The following is a 20,047-nucleotide window of genomic DNA, read 5'->3' as shown; positions in this document are numbered from 1 at the left end:
CTTGTCTCACAAAAAGAGACTTCATGAGCTGGGCGGTGGTGGTGCACGCCTTTAATCCCAGCACTCAGGAGGCAAAGCCAGGCAGATCTCTGTGAGTTCGAGGTCAGCCTGGTCTACAGAGTGAGATCCAGCACAACAGGCACCAAAACTACATGGAGAAACTCTGTCACGAAAAAAAAAAGAGAGAGAGAGACTGAGATTTCACACAGTTCACTACAACTTCTCAGACCCTCACAGGATGAGACCAAGTCCCAGATAAAGATGAACCAGTGGTAGGAGGGACCACATCTTGACTAGACTGCTTAGATGTGTGTGGCCTTGGTTATCTACTTCAACTCTGCTCTCCCTTCAGGACCTCTGTTGTGTTTGCTGGCTCTCTTTGTCACTCTTTCCAATGTGGCCACATTGGATAAATCTCCTCTTTCGGTTTTCCACTTTTAATTTGGTTCTTGTAGTTGGCCTATTAAAGATGGGTAGCTGAACCTGACTTGGGGTAAAGTTAGTGACCCCTCAAGTTTGATAACAAGGTCAATCACTCCTAGCCCTCCTGACCCCAATCCTAAATGAAACAAAAAGGGCAGGCACTCTGGAAAGAACTCAGTGTCTAAAACCCACAGTAATCCCTCCCTTGCAGCATGGCTTGGGACAACACATGGTCCTCTCTAAGTCTAGGCTTCCCCTCCTGTGAACTAGGAATAACCATGCCTTCTTCACAGGGCTGCTCCAGGACTAACAAGGGTAACATTTCCTAGTCCAGAGCTGTTAAATGCTAGTCCCCTCTCCTCTTTCTCCCCTGAAATGGGAGGCAGGGTCAGCTGGACCATAAACACATACAGAAGCCAGAAATCAGAGTGGTTAGGGTTCAGCGGCAGGACCTAGATAGCCTGGGTTCACACAATCCTTGGCCACGGATGCACGTGTTTCTGTGTGTGGATATCACAGAAATATGTTTGCAAGTATATACATACACAGGTAGATACACGTATGCATTTGTGTGTGCACACTATAAATACAGGAAACACACCTATCTGTGAACAAAAGGAAAACCAAATCCCAGAGAGAAAAGTCTTGGCCAAGGGCAAACACTGAGTTGGAAGCCTAGTAGTTCACAGATTCCCAATTGCAACTCCCATTCCCTACTGACCCCTTCCACATCAGATCCACATCTTTGATACTACGCTTGCAAAGGCAAGTGGATTCCTCCTCCCTTTACATACCCAAAGACATACAGCTGCATTTGGTGTGTCTGAGGCCAAGCGGGGAGACAGTATGGGCCTAACCTACTACTTACCACAGCAAAGGCCAGCCGCATAGGCCTGGAGTTATAGATGATATACCTCCTCACTTGAGGTTCCAAGAGGGCACTCTCAGCCAAGTTCCTGTATTGCTCAGCAGGGACCTATATCACCCAAGATAAAGATGTCGTAAGTTACAGGACAGCCAGCTCCCCATCTCCTCCCTGCCAGCAAGCATGATGTTCCCAGTTCACAGGAATGCCCATGGGAGGAGGAGAAAGCAAATTGAAGGCACCTTACAGGGCAGAATGGGAGGCTGGGAGCATAGATTTGGGATCCTAGGGTACAATCTAACTGCAGGAACCTGAGAACCAGGGCATCCTGAAGAGGAACCACACAGCCTGGGTCTCAGTACCTTTCAACAAGCATAGGAAGTCTTGGGAAGGGCACAGGCCCTGGGCTAAACTCTGGTCATGTTACTCAAGTGCTGGGTGACTTTGAGCCAAGTGAACCCTTCTCTGAACCTTGGGTTCCTCTTCTCTAAAATGAGGGAGGGGTGGGTGCACTGTAGGGTTGGGTGAATGTTCAGTGAGGTGATGCACAGGGTACCCAGCAGAGTGAGCGCCACACAATGAGCGCTGGGCACTCAGAGCCAGCCTACCAACGCTGCCATTTGACACTGCACACAATCCCAGGCACTGAGGGCACAGGTCTTCCTGTCCACACCTGAGTGTCAGCAGAGCACACCAGCCCTACAGAAGCAGTGTCACCAAAGGAACTAGCCACTTCAGAATTCCATCCCGACATGGGACATCTCGAGGACCCAGGGGTAAAGGAGCTTCGCAGTAAGAGATGCAAGCCTGATGACCCAAGTTCATGCCCCAGAATCCAGAGAAGGGTAGAAGGAAGAACAGACCCCACAAAGTTGTCCTGACTTCCACATATGCACCCTGGCACGCACATGCATGCACCCGCCCACCTACATACACATGATAACAATCATCATCATAAACACAATTTCTTCAAAGTGGAAAAACAAGTCACCTATGAACACAGTACAACAGTGTACACACAAACTCTTTCCTAATCTCAAGACGGTGATTTAAGAGAGATCTGGGGTTTGGGGAGATGGCTCAGTGGGCCAATCTGCGGCACAAGCCTGAGGACTTGAGGTTGGATTCCTGGCACCCCTGTTAGATAACCGGGTGCTTTGGGGGAATCCCTGGTAGCCAGTCTAGGTGGACCAGCCAGCTCCATGTTCAGGGACAGACCCTGTGTCAATAAACAAGGTAGAGCGCAAACCAGGAAGACACATCAACCTCAGGCCTCTGCATGCACATGCATGTACATAGGAACACATACACATGCATACACCACACAAGACAGGACGGAGGGAGGCAAGCAGGGAGTGGGAGAAGAGAGACTAGGAGGGGGAAGTTCTGCGCAAAGGTGGGATGGAAACACGGACAGCAAAAGGCAACCTGTCCAGAGCAGGGGAGGCTCAGTGCTGTCCCCAAAGTCTTCCTTCAACGGCAGCGTGTCAAACTCAGAAAGCTTGGGTGTACCGAGCTGCCCGGGCCCCTGCCTCTGATCAGTCCCTCCTGGCTAGCTAGCCCAGGGAAGACTTCACCTCCAGGGCTCTGGGGAGTGAATGAACCACACCATCGTCCTCCACTCCAGCAGCAAGCACTATGGCTCGCTGAGAGCCTGCTTTGTCTCAGAACATCTGCAAATGCTCCTGGTGTCACACGGGCAATCCTAATGGAAGCCCTACAGACCAGGCATTGACATCACCCTCTCTGGAGGACAAAAGTGAGGCACAGAGAGGTTAGGTCTCCTGCGTGAAGTCACACAGGAAGTCAACAGCAAGCCTGCATCCTTATCTACACAGCGGGTCTGTGAAGCCCAGGCCTGGATTCACTGTCGGAAGGTATCACATCCCCTATGTGGTAAGTTCCATGAACTTTCACAAATGTAGTTCCCTCCCTACAATGCCTCCCTCCCGCCCAGCATTCTTAATTTATCCCTCAACAGCTCTGTCAGGGACTAGACTTCCATGAAGCTTTTGTGACTACCCACCACAAGGAAGTTCAAAACTTCCTCCTGTGCCCTCAGTGCCTGGTCCTCTACTGTGGCATCCATGCCTGGTGGACCCATGTCTGGCTCCGGCCGGGCAGTGTGAACAGCTTAGCCAGCTCAAGGCCCAGACAGAGCAGCCACCCCCGACACACACATTCTGAGTGAACACGGTGGGAAGAAAGGACACTTCTGATACACGCTCCTATGCACTGACCGCAGCCAGCACAGCTAAAGTGAAGGCAATGTTGGTGAAGAGCTCAGTGGTGGCCGAGTGGCTGGAGAGAAGAGCACAGACCCCAGCACTCACCTGAATGCCCCAGGCCTGCAGCTGCTCCTCGACGGCTCCCAGGTCAAAGGAGATGGGTGCACAGGTGTTGTCGATCCGGAGGACTGCGAGGACCTGGCCATTGTGCAGCTCTGCAAACACATCGGCGCATCAGTGGGCCGACCAGAGCACCTCCGGAGGAGTTCAGAACTGAGGGCATCATACCTGGGCGGGGGGTGCCTTCCTGTGATGAGGGACATGGTAGCTGTCCCCAATCCCTAAGGACGTAGCTTGACTGGGAAGACCCCAGGAGGCAAAACTAAGGCCCGCACTGGCTAACTGTGTAAATTCATAATTTCCCAAGACAGAAAGGCATCCCGCAAAGAATGGGTGGTCGTGAGTGCCCTGTCACAAGGCATATGTAAACAGAGGCTGAACAACCAACTACTTTAGGGGCCTGATGAGATAGATGTTAGATCAAGCCCAGCCCCCAGATGGCCACACCTTCACCCCCAGACTATGTTGCCAGGGCAAAGAGGAATGAGCGCTACAGATGGAATGCAGGGCACAGATGAGCTTAAGCAGGGACAGCAGCTTGCAGTACCCAGTGAGGCTGAGGGAATCACAATGGCCCCTAAAGAAGGCAGGGCACAGAACGCTACACCATTGCTGGCTTTGACCAGAGGAGGAGGAGGAGCCACAGCTAAGTACTGTGGGTAGCCTGTGCCACTGGGAAGGGGACAGGAAAGGACACAGAGCCTTGTCCAGTGGGCTCCAGAAAGCAGCACATCCCTGTACTGTGAGCGCAGGAAAGCCAGGGTCGGGCTTCTGACTGCAGAATTGCAGAGGTATCATGGTGGCTCTCAAGCCTCTGTGTTAAACATCAAGCATCCTCTGCATCCATGTAGAGCCCTCCTCCATCACACTCAAACATTAACCTTGCCCCTCCAATGCCTCATTTGCACACATCACGAATGGGTGTGTGTGTGTGTGTGTGTGTGCGCGCGCGTGCACACACACACAATTGTTCAAATTAAGGCCTTCCTTTAGGCCACACTTCCACGCTGGTCTGTTCATTACAGCATGTCCTGAGCTGGCTTTGCATCTTGCATAAATGTTAGACACAAAAAGGAATGACTATGATAGGACTCTGATCCTCAACCCTGATCATATTCTTTTCTCATACCCTGGGTCAGAAAGGAAGAGCACCTCCAGTCTTAAAGATTCCATCACAGAATTCTAAACTCCAGGTGCTATCCAAAAGAACTTTCAAGTTTGCCCTCTCCTCCAAGTTTGTCTGTGTACACAGACAAAATACAGGTCAGATCTTGAGAGATCAAACTGCGACCCAGCCTATTACTAACAAGGTAAATGTGTAGGAGAAACTGTTTCCTTACCTACAGACGGTCACAGCCACCACAGGAGACTGTGAACCATTCGGATGATGGCCTGGATGCCACCTCAAGTGGGTGAATTACTAGCCCCAGTGAGGTCACAGTTTGGAAGTAAGCTGTTCAGAACTCACAAGTCCTGATAAGACAGCACTACATGTCTGTTAGGCTCCGCCATACTTTGATAGAAGTGTAAGATTAAACTGAAGACTTCTGAAATGTTTGAAAGGGGTAGGCAGGAAAGAACGAGGGGAGCTAATAAGCCCCCTGTTGGAGAGAGAACTGAAGCCCTCACAATGCACTTGCTCCAAGAGTCCTACGAGGTGGATGCTGTTCACATGGAAACAGAAGCCAAGCCTCTGGAAAGCAGAGGGTTTACCCAGTTGTCTTGAGGGTAGGGGGTGGAATAAACAAGAGGAAGACGTGGTGCCCAAAACACAGGCAGCCTTCAGTGGGCTCTCCCACTGGGGCCCTCCTTGCCACACAGGCTGAAGCTCCCCCAAGAGAGTCTGGAACCTTCAGACAGCTACACCCTGGCTCCACAGGCATTTGCCCAAACATTACAAAGACCTTTTACCGAGTCTCTTGTTTGCATTTCTACTAGGAGTTCCTGGATTCTTGGCAACATAATCGCTCATCTGTTGCTTAAAATGAGAACAGCAAGTCCTGCGCTTAGAAATACTTGCTTCTAGACTGAAGCTAAGTAAAGCTGAGAGAGAGAGAGAGAGAGAGAATGCACAAAGAAGCAAGAGGAGGTTTGCTAAAATTCAGCAGAGTGACACCTTTCAAGTCTCAAAGGAAAAATGCTTCATCCTGTCCCTTTCTACTGAAGCATGTATAGGTATTTAAATTGCTTTCTTTTTTTTTTTTTTTTATTTTGTTTTGTTTTTCAAGACAGGGTTTCTCTGAGTAGCTTTGTACCTTTCCTGGATCTCGCTCTGTAGACCAGGCTGGCCTCGAACTCACCAAGATCCGCTTGGCTCTGCCTCCCAAGTGCTGGGATTAAAGGCGTGCGCCACCACCGCCCGGCTTAAATTGCTTTCTTAATAACACAGGCATACACCTTTTTGTAAGCACTGAGTTTCAGGCCCTTTACGTAAGCCCCACATTCCTATAGATCACCCACAGTTTACAGTACTGTTTCTCCTTGCTATTCCCAGCTACCATTCATCCCTTCATTCAGCACAATCCTAACTCCATGTATCCTGTGGAGCAGGCCTCCTGCGGACTCTGCAGACATGGGAAGGGTGAAACAGTACAGAGCCCTACCCTCCCTGAACTTCCATTCTGATAGGGAGGCTGGGAGAATACATCAGAAAATCCCAACTAAGGCTAAGCCATCAAATAATTTGCCATGGGAAGGAGGGATGAAAGAAGGCCTGAAGGATGAATGGAAATCAAGCACCAAAAAAAACACCGGTAGAAAGAACATCATGTACAAAGGTCCTGAGACAGAATGCCCTGGCAAAGAACAGAGAACAGGGTAATGGGAGGTGCTAAGGCTGGCCTGGTGAATGACGACTCTTCACATGTCCAATGTGAGGCCTGACTGCCAGCAAGGCTACACATCTGAAAAAGGTTCTCTGGTGGGAAGGAGAGAAAACAAGCTAGAAAGTGATGCTCAAGCTCAAGGTGATGATAGGAAGCAGTGACCGTGAGAACAGGGTAGAAATGATAGAAAGTGGCTTGGAGCTGAATCCCAAAGTCACCCAGTTATCCAGAGACCCCAGTTATAAGGTGTGAGGTCAGCACAGAATGGGACACAGGGAGAAGGGGAGTATATGGGGGGGGGGGTCATGGCCTTACCTTGCCCCCATCCAGGAGGGCTCCTCTGAGGCAAGCTGCTGCAGCCCAGGATAGAGGTGGGCAGGGGACCAGCTGCGACACCAGGAGGCTCACAGGCCATGGCAGACAGACAGACAACTGCTTTAGTTTCTACTTCCTGTTTCTGAGGGTGCAGTTCATGCTGGGGCGACGTCTCCCCTCCACTTGCCTATGAAAAACAGCACAGGAAAGAAGGTAAGCTGGGATCCCTGGCCTTCCCTGGGACCAGAGTTGCTAAAGGCCAGGCAGGACCATCAGGAGTCTAAATGCTGACTTCCTGGTCATGCTGAGGAAATTCTTTCTCGGAACAGAAATCTCTTTCTCGGAGAAGAAGGAACTAAAACCTTCCCCAGACCTCAGCTGAGAATTCCCCTTCTAGCTGTGGGTCTTCTCCAGCTCAGCCACACCAGGCCCCACTCATGTCTTCCTGAGATGCCCAGGTAAGCAAGTCTGAGACAGGTATTACGTTCATTATGGGGAGGCCTGTTTACATACAGCTTCCTCCAAGGCACTGCAAGATGCACAAAACGAAAGCAGGGAACAGGAAACACAGATTACAGGCAGAGTCCTGATAATCATGAAGAGAACTAGCCAGACAGCTGGGCTACATTCCAGTTCCTTAAAGAGGCAAGGTCCATGTTGAGGCTTCAACACTGTGGCCCCACCACCTCCTATTTCTATTTGTGTAAACTTGGATATGTGGCTTAACCTCAGAGCTTCCAATAGGCTCCTTCAAATCTAGCAGACCTCCCCCCACAGGCCCACTACAGGGAATCAATGAACAGTACACAGGAAGGCCATGGGGGACAGAGATATACCCCATGAATATTAACTCCTTTAACCCTTCAGTGCCAGCACTCTAGAGGCAGAGGCAGACAGATCTATGTGAGTTCACCAGCCTGAGCTACATAGTGAGACCCTATCTCAAAACAACAATAACAACAACCCAGTCCAGCCTCATGACACAGGCTGATAACCCCAGCACAGAGGGGTACAGGGGAGAGAGGCAATAGGATCCAAAAGTTCAATGCAAGCCTGGGCTACACACTGAGTTCCAGACAGGTGTAGGCTACCAGGAAAACCCTGCCTCATAAAAAAAGAAAGACAGTTGCTCCTAGTGTAACTGTTTACAAACAGTTGCTGTGACTGAGGCAAGGGTTTGGTCTTTAGGGCTTCCAGGTGGCCAAAGCCAACACAAAAACATTGTCAGCTAAACTCTTATCTGAGACAAGACTATAAGGAGAGTCAGGTCTGGCTTTGTAGTTAGCTCCAAAAGCTCATGGAGACATGACCAATGACTCCAGCATCAGGAGGCCCAGAGCCACAGCAAGCATCACATTTAGCCACTTTCATCAGCCAAAGCAGGGATGCTCCTTGTGAAGCTCCCTTGGTGACTTCCTGGGTCACCAATCTACTGCAACCTGTGCCATGTGTCCCCCAGGAAAATCAAGTTCCACTCAAATACCCAAGAGTGGCACATCATCCCTGGGAATGTCTGGTGGACAGTTCTTTGGAACAACCATTTGCTACCAAGGAAGGCGACAATGGGAAGTATGAAGCGTCCAGACAACACAAACTGGCCCCAAGGCCACTGGCACTGACCTCCACAGGGAGAAAGTGATCCTTATGTTGTCTTCACTGTTTACCCCAACGCTTCAGCAGGAACGGCTGCAGAGGGTGTGGGATGACCTGCAAAACGAAAATGTGGGGACTCCTGTTCAGAACGCAAGGATCTAGGGTCATGGAGATGATTCAGCAGGGGAAGCACTTGCCTCACACGCCTGACGACCTGAGTTGTACCCCAGATGCCCACATAAAAGCCAGATGATGTGTCAGGCATGTCTACGATTGCACTGTTCCTACGCTGAGATGGGAGTGGGGGGGGGGGGCGGAAGACGAAGGTCAGAGGCTCATGGACCAGGCAACAAGAAGAGAGAGCCAGGGACTGGACAAATGGTCCAGGGTTGAGAGCGCTTGTTGTTCTTACAGAAGACCAGGGTCCAATTCCCAGAACCCACACGGTGGCTCCCAACCATCCATAACTCCAGTTCCAGGGGATCTGACCCCTCTTCTGACCTCTAAGGGTACCAGAGACACACACATAGTACAGACATACATGCAGGCAAAACACATAAAATAATGAATAAACCTATAGTTTATTATAAATAATAAATAAATATATTTTAATCATTTAAAATGTTATAAATAAATCTATAATAATAATCAATAAATCTAAAAAAAGAAATACAGACAGACAGACAGACAGACCATGCCTCAACAAGGTAGAAGGTAAGAACCTACTCTCAAAAGTTGCACCCTGACCTCTACGTTCATGTTGTGGCATGTACGTACCCACACTCACACAAAAACTGAAGAAATTAAGACTGCGGCAGCATAACAAAGCCAAATTGTAGGGAAAGATGACTCTGGACGAGGAAGCCCTGAGACAACCATGCAGGTCTATGTACCTGAAGCCAACCCAACTTTAGGCTCTAGAACAGTAGTTCTCAACCTGTGACCTCCCAAAGACCATTGGAAAACACAGATATTTACATTACAATTCATAACAGTAGCAAAACTACAGTTATGAAGTAGCAACAAAGATAGTTTTATGGTTGGAGTCACCAAAATTGAGGAGCTTTATTAAAGGGTCGCAGTGTTAGGAAGGGTGAGTCTAGAAGGTACCTTGGGAGCCTCTTCTCCCAACAAAGAACAGATAAAAGATGGATGTTAACAATTTTCACCCCTGTCCTACATGAGAGCCTAAGGCCGAAAAGCAACAAAATGTTAGGAAAATATGAAAGCTTTGGAGCCAGAAAGCCTGAGCGGGAATCAGTGCACAGCCCTTCATGTGCTTTGTGACATTCACCTGCAGCAGCACCCTATGCCACCCAACCCCTGTGCCTGAACTCTACTGTGAGCATCTGTACAATGGGGGCAGGGAGGCCTGCCTCATTCCGCTAGCTGCTTTAGGCACACAACAGCAGGTATAAGCATGGTGTTCAGTACTCTGCCTGGAGCCCAGGTTCCTTCCTTTCAACATGGTTTTCCTGTTTCATGGTCAAGACATGCCCTTTCCAAAGCTGGGTGGCTATCAGCTGAAGGGCCAGAGAAGGATTCTGGCATGTGGCTCCAGAGCCTCAGGCCACAGTACCATGCCCTCATACCTCTGGGCCTGCCTGGTCTGGCTTCCTTTCAGCTTATTCATGAAGCCACCTTTGAGTAGATCAGAAGAAACCATGTTTCCCAGGCATGATATAGAAATAAATTCCAGGCACCCTGCAATAGTCCTCATAGGAAGACAGTCTCCTCTTTGCTCAAGCTCGACCCAGCCCACAGCAGCGGTCTCAGACACCCTGGATACTTACCAGCCAACCTCACCATACCTGCTTTCCTTCCTATACCCCCAAGAGGTACAAAAGACACAAAAACAGCCACAAGGTTATGCCCAGAGCTGACACGCCTCTGCTTCCTCTGACCCAACCTTGATAGCTGTACTCCAAGCAGAGGACCCGGGGCCACACGTAAGCCTCCCAACACTGGAGCGTTGAAAAGGCCGGGAGGAGCTGACACAGGCTGGAGTTGCTGAAGCCTGGGACGGCACACAAGGATCCACTGGTTGCAAAATCCCACAATGAAGCATTGTGTTGTGGGCAGAAATCACAGCACCCACATCAGCCCCCTCAGCTGCCCACAGAGACCCAATCAGCAGACTCCAGTCATCCACCCAAGGCTGTGTGGGCTGGCTAAAAGTAACCTGCCCAGCCCAACCACGTTCCACCTTGAGCAACATACAGGACTTCTCTCTGCCTCCATTTCCTGGGGCCGGGACAAGGAGAGTAATTTAGGATTACCCTGCGGTTCCATATTCAAGAGATCTGGAAAAGGGTGGTTACTGAGAGAAGGTAGCTGTTATCAACCTACTCCACAAATATTCCTTGAGAACCTTCTAGGGCCAGCCCCTGACTGTAAAACCACCAAGAATGCAACATGAAGTCTCTGCTCAGCTCTCCCTGAAGGGAATCACCATCCACTGGGAAAGGCACTCAGAGAGAACTGTCAGAGATGAGGGGGAAATCAGGCAGCAAAGGGGAGCAACTTGGGAGATGGAGGGATACCTAGACGTTCCTGGGCTTCACCAAAGTGGAGACTGAAAGGAGCCATATCAAATTTGAATGGGTTCAGACCAGTGGTCGGGATGGGTTCAGGACTCCCTCTGTAGATCCTCATCCAGTCCAGAGGCTACAGAGCCACGAGGATGAAGGCAGAACCCCAAAGGCAGAGGTTGACCATTTACCATCCCCCTCAGCCCTGCTCGCCTTCAGCACACAAGTCAGGGAGCCCAAGGCAAAGGTAAGCAGAGCACAGAGGGAGCAAGCACCGAGACTTCTGACAGTCCCTTAGGGAGCCCACATTTGAACCAGATTTTCCAGTCGCAGGCTGTGCAGACTCAAGCCCCCAGAGGTCCCCTCTATGCACAGAGCCTGCCAGCCTCACCGACCACTAAGCGCCTGCCCAGGCTGCTTTGAAAAGAAAGCAAGCGGCTTTCCTTCTTCAAACTCAGCGTCATTACACTGCAAGTCCAACAGATCACAGGGGCGACAGTCCCAAAAGTTTAGGGCAGAAAAGCCTGGCTAGACAAGGAGTCCAAACGCCCCATTTCAATGATGTGGACAGTAAGCCCCGGAAGAGAAAGCTGACTATCCAAGGTCAGGGAGCAAAGCTCAGAGGGAGCCAGAACAGAAAGCTGGCTTAGCGCGGCCAGGCGTCTCCCATCGTACCTGGCCTTGGCCTTAGGTAGCTGGCTCCCCGGTCTCTGCCCTCTGGCCTTGGGGCTCCCTCACCCCAGAAATCACCCGCTCTACCCCACAGCTCCCACGCCTGACGCGGGGGGCCGGAAGAGGTCACCCGAGCCTTAGGGGCGGGACGCGCACGCAGGCCCCGTGGCCCTAACCCCGGAGCTCGGCCGCACGGGCGCGCGCACGGCCCGCGCACACTCACCGCCGCCCGGGGACGCGCAGGGTCCGAGCCTCCGCGCCCCTTCTGCGCAGAGGCGTCCCGGCGCCGCCGCCCCGCGCGCCCGCCTCCCGCGCGCCGCCCGAGCCCGTTTCCTCCGCCGAGCCGCCCTGCGGCGGCGTCTCCTGGGCCGAGCGCGGGGCGTTTCATCAGCCGCACTCCCCTAGGGCACCGGAAGGGTTCCAGCGCCCGCCACGTGCATGGGATCTGGGCTCGTCCCCGCAGTGAAGGAGCGGCGGGGCTGGGAGGCCGGTCCCGAGTGACTGAGAGTCATGGGATCCGGTGCATGAGGCACACTCGGGACCAGAAGTTTCTAACGAAAAATGGTGTGCAGTGCGGAGAGCGTCCGTGAGGGGAGCAGATGGCCTGACGGCAGGTCCAAAGTCTCCACTTAACCATCTAGTAAATTAAACTTTGTGTCTGCGTTTTCTTTAAAAATATTTAGTTACGTCTGTGTTATGAAATTGTGTTGTTTTAATAAAATGTGTGAAGTGTTCAAACCCACACTTGCTCACCCTACTTTTTGAGATTTATGAGGGTCTATGATGATCTTCTTTTCCCAAGTGAATCACTAGTCTTGGATTCACCTTGGTTGATGATGGTGATATTTTATTTGTACTGAAATATGATTTTATTTGTATGTTAATAAATAAAGTTGCCTGGGGATCAGAGCTAAAAGCAAGCCATTTAGCAGAAGTCCAGCGGTGGTAGCACATGCCCTTAATCCAATCACATGGCAGGCAGAATCTCTGTGTGTTCAAGAACACAGCCAAGTGGTGACCCAAACTTTTAATCTCAGTACAAACCATAGAGACCTGGAGGTCTGCATAGACAGGCAGTGACAGGAAATCACGTGGTTGGGTTTAGAGCAATGAGAAGGTAGAACAGAAAGGCAATGAAAAGACAGGTCACACAGGAGAATGTCTCTCTCTGAGGGGAAGGAAAGCAGCGACTGGTAAGCTAATGGCTTCGCTAGTGCTCTGATCTCTTGGGCTTTTAACTCTGTATTTGGCTTTTTGTTTGTTTGTTTTTTAATAAAACCGTTTAGAATTTCATCTACAGTTGGTTGGTTGGTTGGTCTGACAATATGGGTCAAACCTGGCTAACCACATGTATTTTTTCTTTGCAGTACACGTTTATATAAAAGGAACAGATTCTATTCTATTGGTCACCTTTCGTTGTCTTTCAACAAAGACCCTGAGTACTTAGCTCCTGCACCAATGGCCTCATTTCTTTTTAAGAGGATCACAAAGGTCTGTGTTTTGTAAATATGGGCCTCTCCTTGCCTTGTTCTGCCCCTATGCTGGATGCATATGGTTCCTACCCTTGCTTGCAGGAAGGGCTAGGACACAAACACACCCACCACTGCCCTTGTTTCTACAAGTGATCTTGCAGACACATTTTTTTTTTCACATTTCTTTTTTCAATAGTGACTGTCAAACTCTTGAGGCCTTTCAGACTTAAATGGCTGCATACCCAAAGGCAGGGTGTTTAGAGGCATCAAGAATGAACTGAAAATCCAAATAACATATCCCATGTGGGTGCCCACAGGAACAAGTCTGTCAGATCAAGGTGACAAGCTACTAAAACTGAAGCTATTTGTGCACAAATCAGCGCTGAAGTACCTGCTCAGTGCCAGCACTGTAGAGGACAGTTCGTGGAAGGTTCCTGTGTAGTATAATCAATTTGCTAATAGTAATTTAGAGGCCCAGGAAAAAGAAACCCAAGGGTGCTGAGACTTCTAAATGCTGACAGGCTGTTATTGAAAGGGAAGGTGCACCAGCTGTGGCCTGGCCTAGGTCTCTAACCCTGCCTCTGGAGCAAGGCCCACCACCCACCTCCATGACAACAGAGCCGGCCCTTCTGCCCTGTCCACCAGCCTCCACGCTCCAAGCTCCAGCACCAAGTTTTATGTTGACACATCAGCCTCCCACAGGTAGCAAACAGGGGACTTGGGAAGCCACCAACGGGCTGCACTGGTGCACTATGTAGCAGACTGAGCTCGGACTGCTCTGTTCACTCATTTATCAAGAGGCACCTGCTGATGTGGAAGACGTCAGGAACCAAACATGAGTGCTTACAAAGTGTTGACACAACACGGTGCACCCTTGCAGCAACGTAAGAGTCTGCTTACCTGAAACCCTGGGGGCTCCTCATACAAGGGGCAAAGGACCATAACATCCAGTAAAGCCGACTGCAGAGCTGACTTTAGCAATGACAGCTTGATGGAGTCTCGGGGGCCTTGGTGGTTACTTCAGTCTGCACCACCTGCAGCCTCCTCTGGATGAATCACTGCCCTCTCCCCAAACCCCAAGCTCCATAAATAGAGCCATTCTCAGTTCCTCCTGCACCCCCTTCTTTCACTTCAGGTCTTAGTGCCTGCCTCAGGTCTTCCCTCTTCATCTGGAAGATTAGTGCTAACCTCATCATCACCTGGCTGCTCCATTCTTGGGTCTTCCCTCTTCATCTGGAAGATTAGTGCTAATCCCATCATCACCTGGCTGCTCCATTCTTGGGTCTTCCCTCTTCATCGGGAAGATTAGAGCTAAACTCATCATCACCTGGCTGCTCCATTCTTGGGTCTTCCCTCATCTGGAAGGTTAGTGCCAAACGCATCCTCACCTGACAACCCATTCTTGGGTCTTGGTTGGCTGGGCCCTTATTCTGAAAGCCCTATCCTGTCCTAGGCCAAGGTCTGTCCCCTTCTTGATGGTTCTTGTTTAACCTACAATTACACCTGTCACCCAGTATGGCCACTACCTTATTCTTTCCCCCAGAGCACAAACCTTTAAGTCCTAGGGCCATTCCTGCCTGTGCTCATAGCTGCCCAGGGCCCAGCCCACAGCGTTTTGTTAAATACATCTGAAGCAGCAATTGGACAGATGAAGCCTAAACTACAGGTAAATTAACCAACCACAATTCCCAGGCAAGGCCACCCTTACTCAGCAGCTGCTCCATACTGCTGTTTGCAAAGGTCCAGCAGCCAATGCATTTGACATGGATGAAGAAAAAGAGTGAACTTCTCCCAGAATGGCAGAACCTGGAGATGCAGCAGCAGATGGGATTGGAGGGAGTCTCAGAACCACTGGGAGAGCACTTGAAAAGCAAAAGATAAAAAAACTACATCTCGGTTTTTGGAACTGGCCTGCCGATTACATTCACTGACTTTCTAGCTGCTGTTAGAAATGCTGCTTGAGACACTGCCATGGGCGGAACAAACTGAGCAGATCACACAGCAGCTCAGACTAGAAGTCTAAGAGTCACAGGTTCAAATGCAGCCTTTGCCACTAATTATGTTTCCTTGAATAACTAAGCCTGTCTCATTTACTCAACAGAATACTACTGCAGATATGGATACCAACAGTATGTACACCAGCACCCTGAATTATATTAATCCTAATCTACATGAACTACTCAGTTATTTACAAAAGTGTTCTTCTAGATGCCACAGCTAGTGGCTCCATACCTATTTCACCTCTTGGAAGCGGCATGACCTGCTGATGAACTCCACTGTGAGACAGGATATGGGATGACAGCAGGTGGAGTGCAGAACTACACAGCTGCTGTCCTTGTCAAGTGTGCTGGGAAGCAAACAACACTAGTTGTGGGGGAAGTGGGTCAAAACCAGAAGAATAACTGCTGAGTTCCTCTCAGGAGAGGCTACAACCGCCCCAGGGCACAAGAGCTGCAGAATGCTAAGTGCCAGTGACAGGTCCTAGGGACAAATGGAGTGGAGCCACAAGAGAATTCCTATGTGGCTAAGCAGAGGGTTCAACTAGTATGTGTGACTCTTCATCCTGAAAAACCACCCAAGATGAGAAGCAGCCCCTCTGTGGGCGATCGGGCCAGCTTCTCTGCTGCTGTTATCGCAGGTGTTGCCATCTGGTCTAGAATGGTTCCCTCTTATTTCCAAATAGAAAAGGGGGGAGGTGGGTGGCCCCCACCAGTCACTCCAACACAATGAGCATGTCGTTAAGTTCATACTGGATGCAGGAGCTAGTCAGCACCACTTGACGTTAAGAGCCAGAGAAGTAAATGTTGGTACAATGATCTGACCAGCATCTTCTCCCCAAATCACCAGCCCAGTCTTTCCATCAAGACTGTGTCCAGGCTGCCTGTCTGCACAGGAAGAAGACAAAGAGCAAGCTAGAACTGCCTGGTGGTGGTACACAAGCTTTTGCAGTAACTCCAGAGCCACTGAAGTGATGGGAGATGAACTGACAGGGGAAAAAAAAAAAATTCTTGGCATCTGCCACGTTGCTCCTAAAGGAGAGGGGGGAAATGCTGTGAAAAATGAGAGGCATGCAGAACTCATCAAAGCTCCAACCTTTGGAAGGACAGCTTTGGTTGACTTCTGGTACCATTAATCATCTTGAGTAGAGACAGGCTGAATGTGCTGAGAACTACAGACTGTTGGTTGTAGGCTTTGCTTCCCTGGCCTGGGGGCAGGTGAGTGGAGACACCAGTACACAAAACAAGCCTGACATGGAGCTTGGCAGTCTGACTTGCAGTACACAGTGCTGCTCTGAACTGACTCTGTCCCTTCCTTGTTCCGTGACCTCTGACATCCTGCAAGCCTCGTGGAGGTAGAATCACACCTCTAACCTGCAGGATCTAAAGGTCTCAGAAAACAATGAGCCTTCCCCTTGTTGCTTGCAGAGATTAGAATGTGTGGACTGTAAATTACTTCATCCCCCTTGAGTTTCCACCAATAAAGAGTGGCCATTCAGGAAATTGTCAAGATTACCCACAAGGTTACACAACCTGACTGTAAGCTATTTTATGCCTTCTATCAGAGACTTTGAGGAAGGCTAAGCTATGGCATCAAACAAAATGTTCTCATGTTTGTAACAAGGAATCGGGACATCCTTTCTAGGAAACTGTATAACTACCAAAGGAACTGATGAACATCATGGGGGGTGGGGGGTGGGGGTTGCACACAGAACAGAGTTAAAGGCAAAGATGACCAAAGGCACTGAAGGATTTTGGCTCTACCACACAAACCCTTGCCTGGTTCCTTAATCCCCATACCTCAAATCTGGTAAAAGTTGCCAAGGGGTAAATTGGTTAGGGGCTGGAGAGACAGCTCAGCAGTTCAGAGCACTAGCTGCTGCTCTCTCAGAGGACCAAGGCTCTGTTCCCAGCACTGACATGGCAGCTTACAACCGCCTACAGCTACAGTTCCAGAGACTGACTCCCTCTTCTAGACTTGTGGGTACCAGGCACAGATGTAGTGGACATAAACACATACATACACATAGGCAAAACACTCACTACAATTTTTTTTTTAATCTTCTGAAAAAAACTTTAAAGAGTAAACTGGTTAATATAAATGCAAACACTCTTAATGCATAGGCTAACATGTAGAAAACTGTCATCACCCATCAACTGTACCAGAAACACTGTCCATAGCTGCCTCATTTCTCGGTCCCCTTGCTGACCAGTTGGGTCAATGAGAAACAAGGTATCAGGTGTCATCTGAGGACTGAAGCTGTAAGAACGGGTTCTTGCATCACCTTTTTCTTCCTACCTCTGCAATGGTGCAGACTGTGGCTGAGGTAAAGGCACACAGTACAATGAGCCTCATCACCCACTCACCACATGTCCAACAGCTGCCCCAAAGAAACCCAACTTGTATCAAACTTTTAAAAAGTAGGTCTTTGTTGTATTTCAGAAACAGGAAACATGTGCTGAGCACCTAGAATGTTCCAGGCACCATATGTAGTGCTTTGATGTATTTTTAATAATTCTTTTCTTGTTACTGTAGAATAACAGTTCTGATCTAGGGATAATTCTGGCACCTAGGAGCTATGGCAATGTCCAGTGACATTTTTGGTTGTCACTACTGAGGGGTTGAGGGGTCCTAGTAGCATCTAGTGGGTGGAGACCAGGACATTGCTAAACACCCTTTAATGAATAATAAAATATTACACCAACCCAAGGAAAACTCCTCCCTTTGAAGCCCAGTCTCTTCAAGTCACCATTGTCTTTTTCCAGATTTACACACACGTTATATGTATGTGTATATACATACACACCCTATTTCATCTTTTTTTTTTTAATGCTCAAATGGGGACAAATCCCACAGTGCTCTCTGTGAATCTCAGGTTCACTCTGCACCAGAGCCCACACCCCACAGGTCTCTAGTGGCTGACCAGCCTTTCCTATGTTAATTTCTCACAGTACACCACAGAAGACCCTTTGCCTTTTATTTTCCTGGAGCTTTCAAGCAAGCTCACTTCTGGCATCACCTTTGATTCAACTCACCAGGGAGGAACCTGAGCACCTACAAGTTGCCTGGGAACATCAGTCAGGATTGAGGACTAGAGGAAACCCACTCCCAGTGACACCTCCAGACCCCTCAGGAATACCACTATTTCCAAAATACCATCTCTCACCTTGTTCTAATCCTTTCTACATCAGCAGTGAAACATGCTAAACCTCCTGCTCCATCAACCATATCATCTCTCCACAGCCATGCTTCAAGGAACTTAGGTTCCTCTCCCTGAAATCACCAACCCCTCATCTGTTCACATTCACCTTTGCCTCTCAACTGACCACTGATTCCACTCCTCTTTTGAAATCCTATTGGACTCCATGCCATCAACCCTGAGCTGCTTGGCTTAGAGTCAGAGCTGCTTGGCTTGGAGCGCAATTCTAACAATACAGGATAAACATACTGGGCAACAAGGTTAAAAGGGTAAAGGCTGAGCTTAGAGTGATGGCACACACCTTTAATCCCAGCACTGGGAAAGCAGAGGCAAGAGTCTCTCCTTGAGTTTGAGGCCAGCTAGTCTACATAGTGAGTTCTATGGGGGGGGTGGAGGTGGGGGGTGCAAAAATACCAAGGATGTAGCTCAGTGTTAAGAGTGTTTGCCTAGTGCTCCCCAGTACACAGCACAGGTCTAACCCCCAGTGAGGACCGGTGGTGCTGCATGCTCCCCAGTACACAGCACAGGTCTAACCCCCAGTGAGGACCGGTGGTGCTGCATGCTCCCCAGTACACAGCACACAGGTCTAACCCCCAGTGAGGACCGGTGGTGCTGCACGCTCCCCAGTACACAGCACAGGTCTAACCCCCAGTGAGACAGGTGGGTGCTGCATGCTCCCCAGTACACAGCACACAGGTCTAACCCCCAGTGAGACCGGTGGTGCTGCACGCTCCCCAGTACACAGCACACAGGTCTAACCCCCAGTGAGGACCGGTGGTGCTGCATGCTCCCCAGTACACAGCACAGGTCTAACCCCCAGTGAGACAGGTGGTGCTGCATGCTCCCCAGTACACAGCACAGGTCTAACCCCCAGTGAGTACCGGCGGTGCTGCATGCTCCCAGTACACAGCAAGGTCAAATGAACAGCTGCATGCCAGTACGCCTCCTGGCGGTGCTGCATGCTCCTCCAGTTTCAGAGAAGCAACAGATGGCAAGAGATGGAGGTAGAAACCTCTACACTTAGCAGATGGAGACTGAAGTCTTAAACAAAATGGGGTGTTGGAACGCGTTAAAAAGGGGAGAAATCGTGACTATACAGACAGAACAAAAGCCCAAACAAGCAATTTGATGACTGTCTGAAAGAAATGGGCTGGAGAAATGAATGTGGGTCTTCAATATGGGTGGTAAAGCTAGGAAATGGCAGTGGTCTCACTAAAGAAATGAACCAACCAACCGTGGCACTGTGAAGTTGCAAGGTCAAGTGGTGCATGCAGAAGACTGACACCGTGATCAAGTACAAGACCACCTTTCTCCACTGGCACAGCTGAGCCAGACGAGCAGCAAGCAGCTCCAGGGCAGTGGCCAGCCTCAGTGTTTTAACAGGACAGTGGGGAAACTGGGGCAGTAAACCCTTGGGGCTGTCAACTAGCTAAAACACGCACGCCCGCACACAAACACACATTGAGTAGTGACCAAAGACCAGAAGTAGCCTAAGAGCAAACGACCTGGAGGCAGAGAAAACTGTATGCTTACTATCTCAGACTGCTTCATGAAAAGGAAAGCCCCTAACATTCTGACTGTTTTTACCCACCACAAATTACTCTGCGACCAAAGACTGTTAGCCTGAAGAGAGCCACCAGGTATCACACACTTAGGAGCCAGTGAAGTTATACATTACTCACTTTGCTCACCAGAAAGGTATGCTCATTTGCTCAAGGCTGTCTCACACAGGGTCCTCTAGAGCAGTGCTTCTCAATCTTCCTAACGCTGAGACCCTTTAATACAGTTCCTCATGTTCTGGTCACT

The 20,047-nt window shown here is 49.7% G+C and overlaps 1 protein-coding gene across 8 annotated transcripts in view; it reads right to left on the bottom strand.

Moving 5' to 3' along the window:
• Positions 1-12,442, bottom strand: part of Tmem268 (transmembrane protein 268) — a 32,295-nt gene extending 19,853 nt beyond the window's left edge. For 2 of the 8 annotated variants that reach the window (XM_037202662.1, XM_037202661.1), the window contains exons 1-5: positions 11,576-11,768; positions 8,397-8,483; positions 6,777-6,963; positions 3,622-3,731; positions 1,292-1,399 (exon numbers count right to left, since the gene is read on the bottom strand). In XM_037202662.1, the coding sequence (XP_037058557.1) occupies positions 1,292-1,399; positions 3,622-3,731; positions 6,777-6,876 (318 nt within the window). In that variant the 5' untranslated portion in view covers positions 6,877-6,963; positions 8,397-8,483; positions 11,576-11,768. Of the gene's footprint in view, positions 1-1,291; positions 1,400-3,621; positions 3,732-6,776; positions 6,964-7,149; positions 7,381-8,396; positions 8,484-10,162; positions 11,551-11,575; positions 11,769-11,795 lie in introns of those variants that run through there. The other 6 variants (XM_028892649.2, XM_028892648.2, XM_037202659.1 and 3 more) reach the window with 6 other exon arrangements.
• Positions 12,443-20,047: the final 7,605 nt, after the last annotated feature.

This window comes from Peromyscus leucopus, chromosome 2, assembly GCF_004664715.2.
Source record: "Peromyscus leucopus breed LL Stock chromosome 2, UCI_PerLeu_2.1, whole genome shotgun sequence".
Classification (NCBI taxonomy): domain Eukaryota; kingdom Metazoa; phylum Chordata; class Mammalia; order Rodentia; family Cricetidae; genus Peromyscus; species Peromyscus leucopus.
Note: the sequence above shows the minus strand (reverse complement) of the source record. Positions and strands in the feature narration are given on the sequence as shown.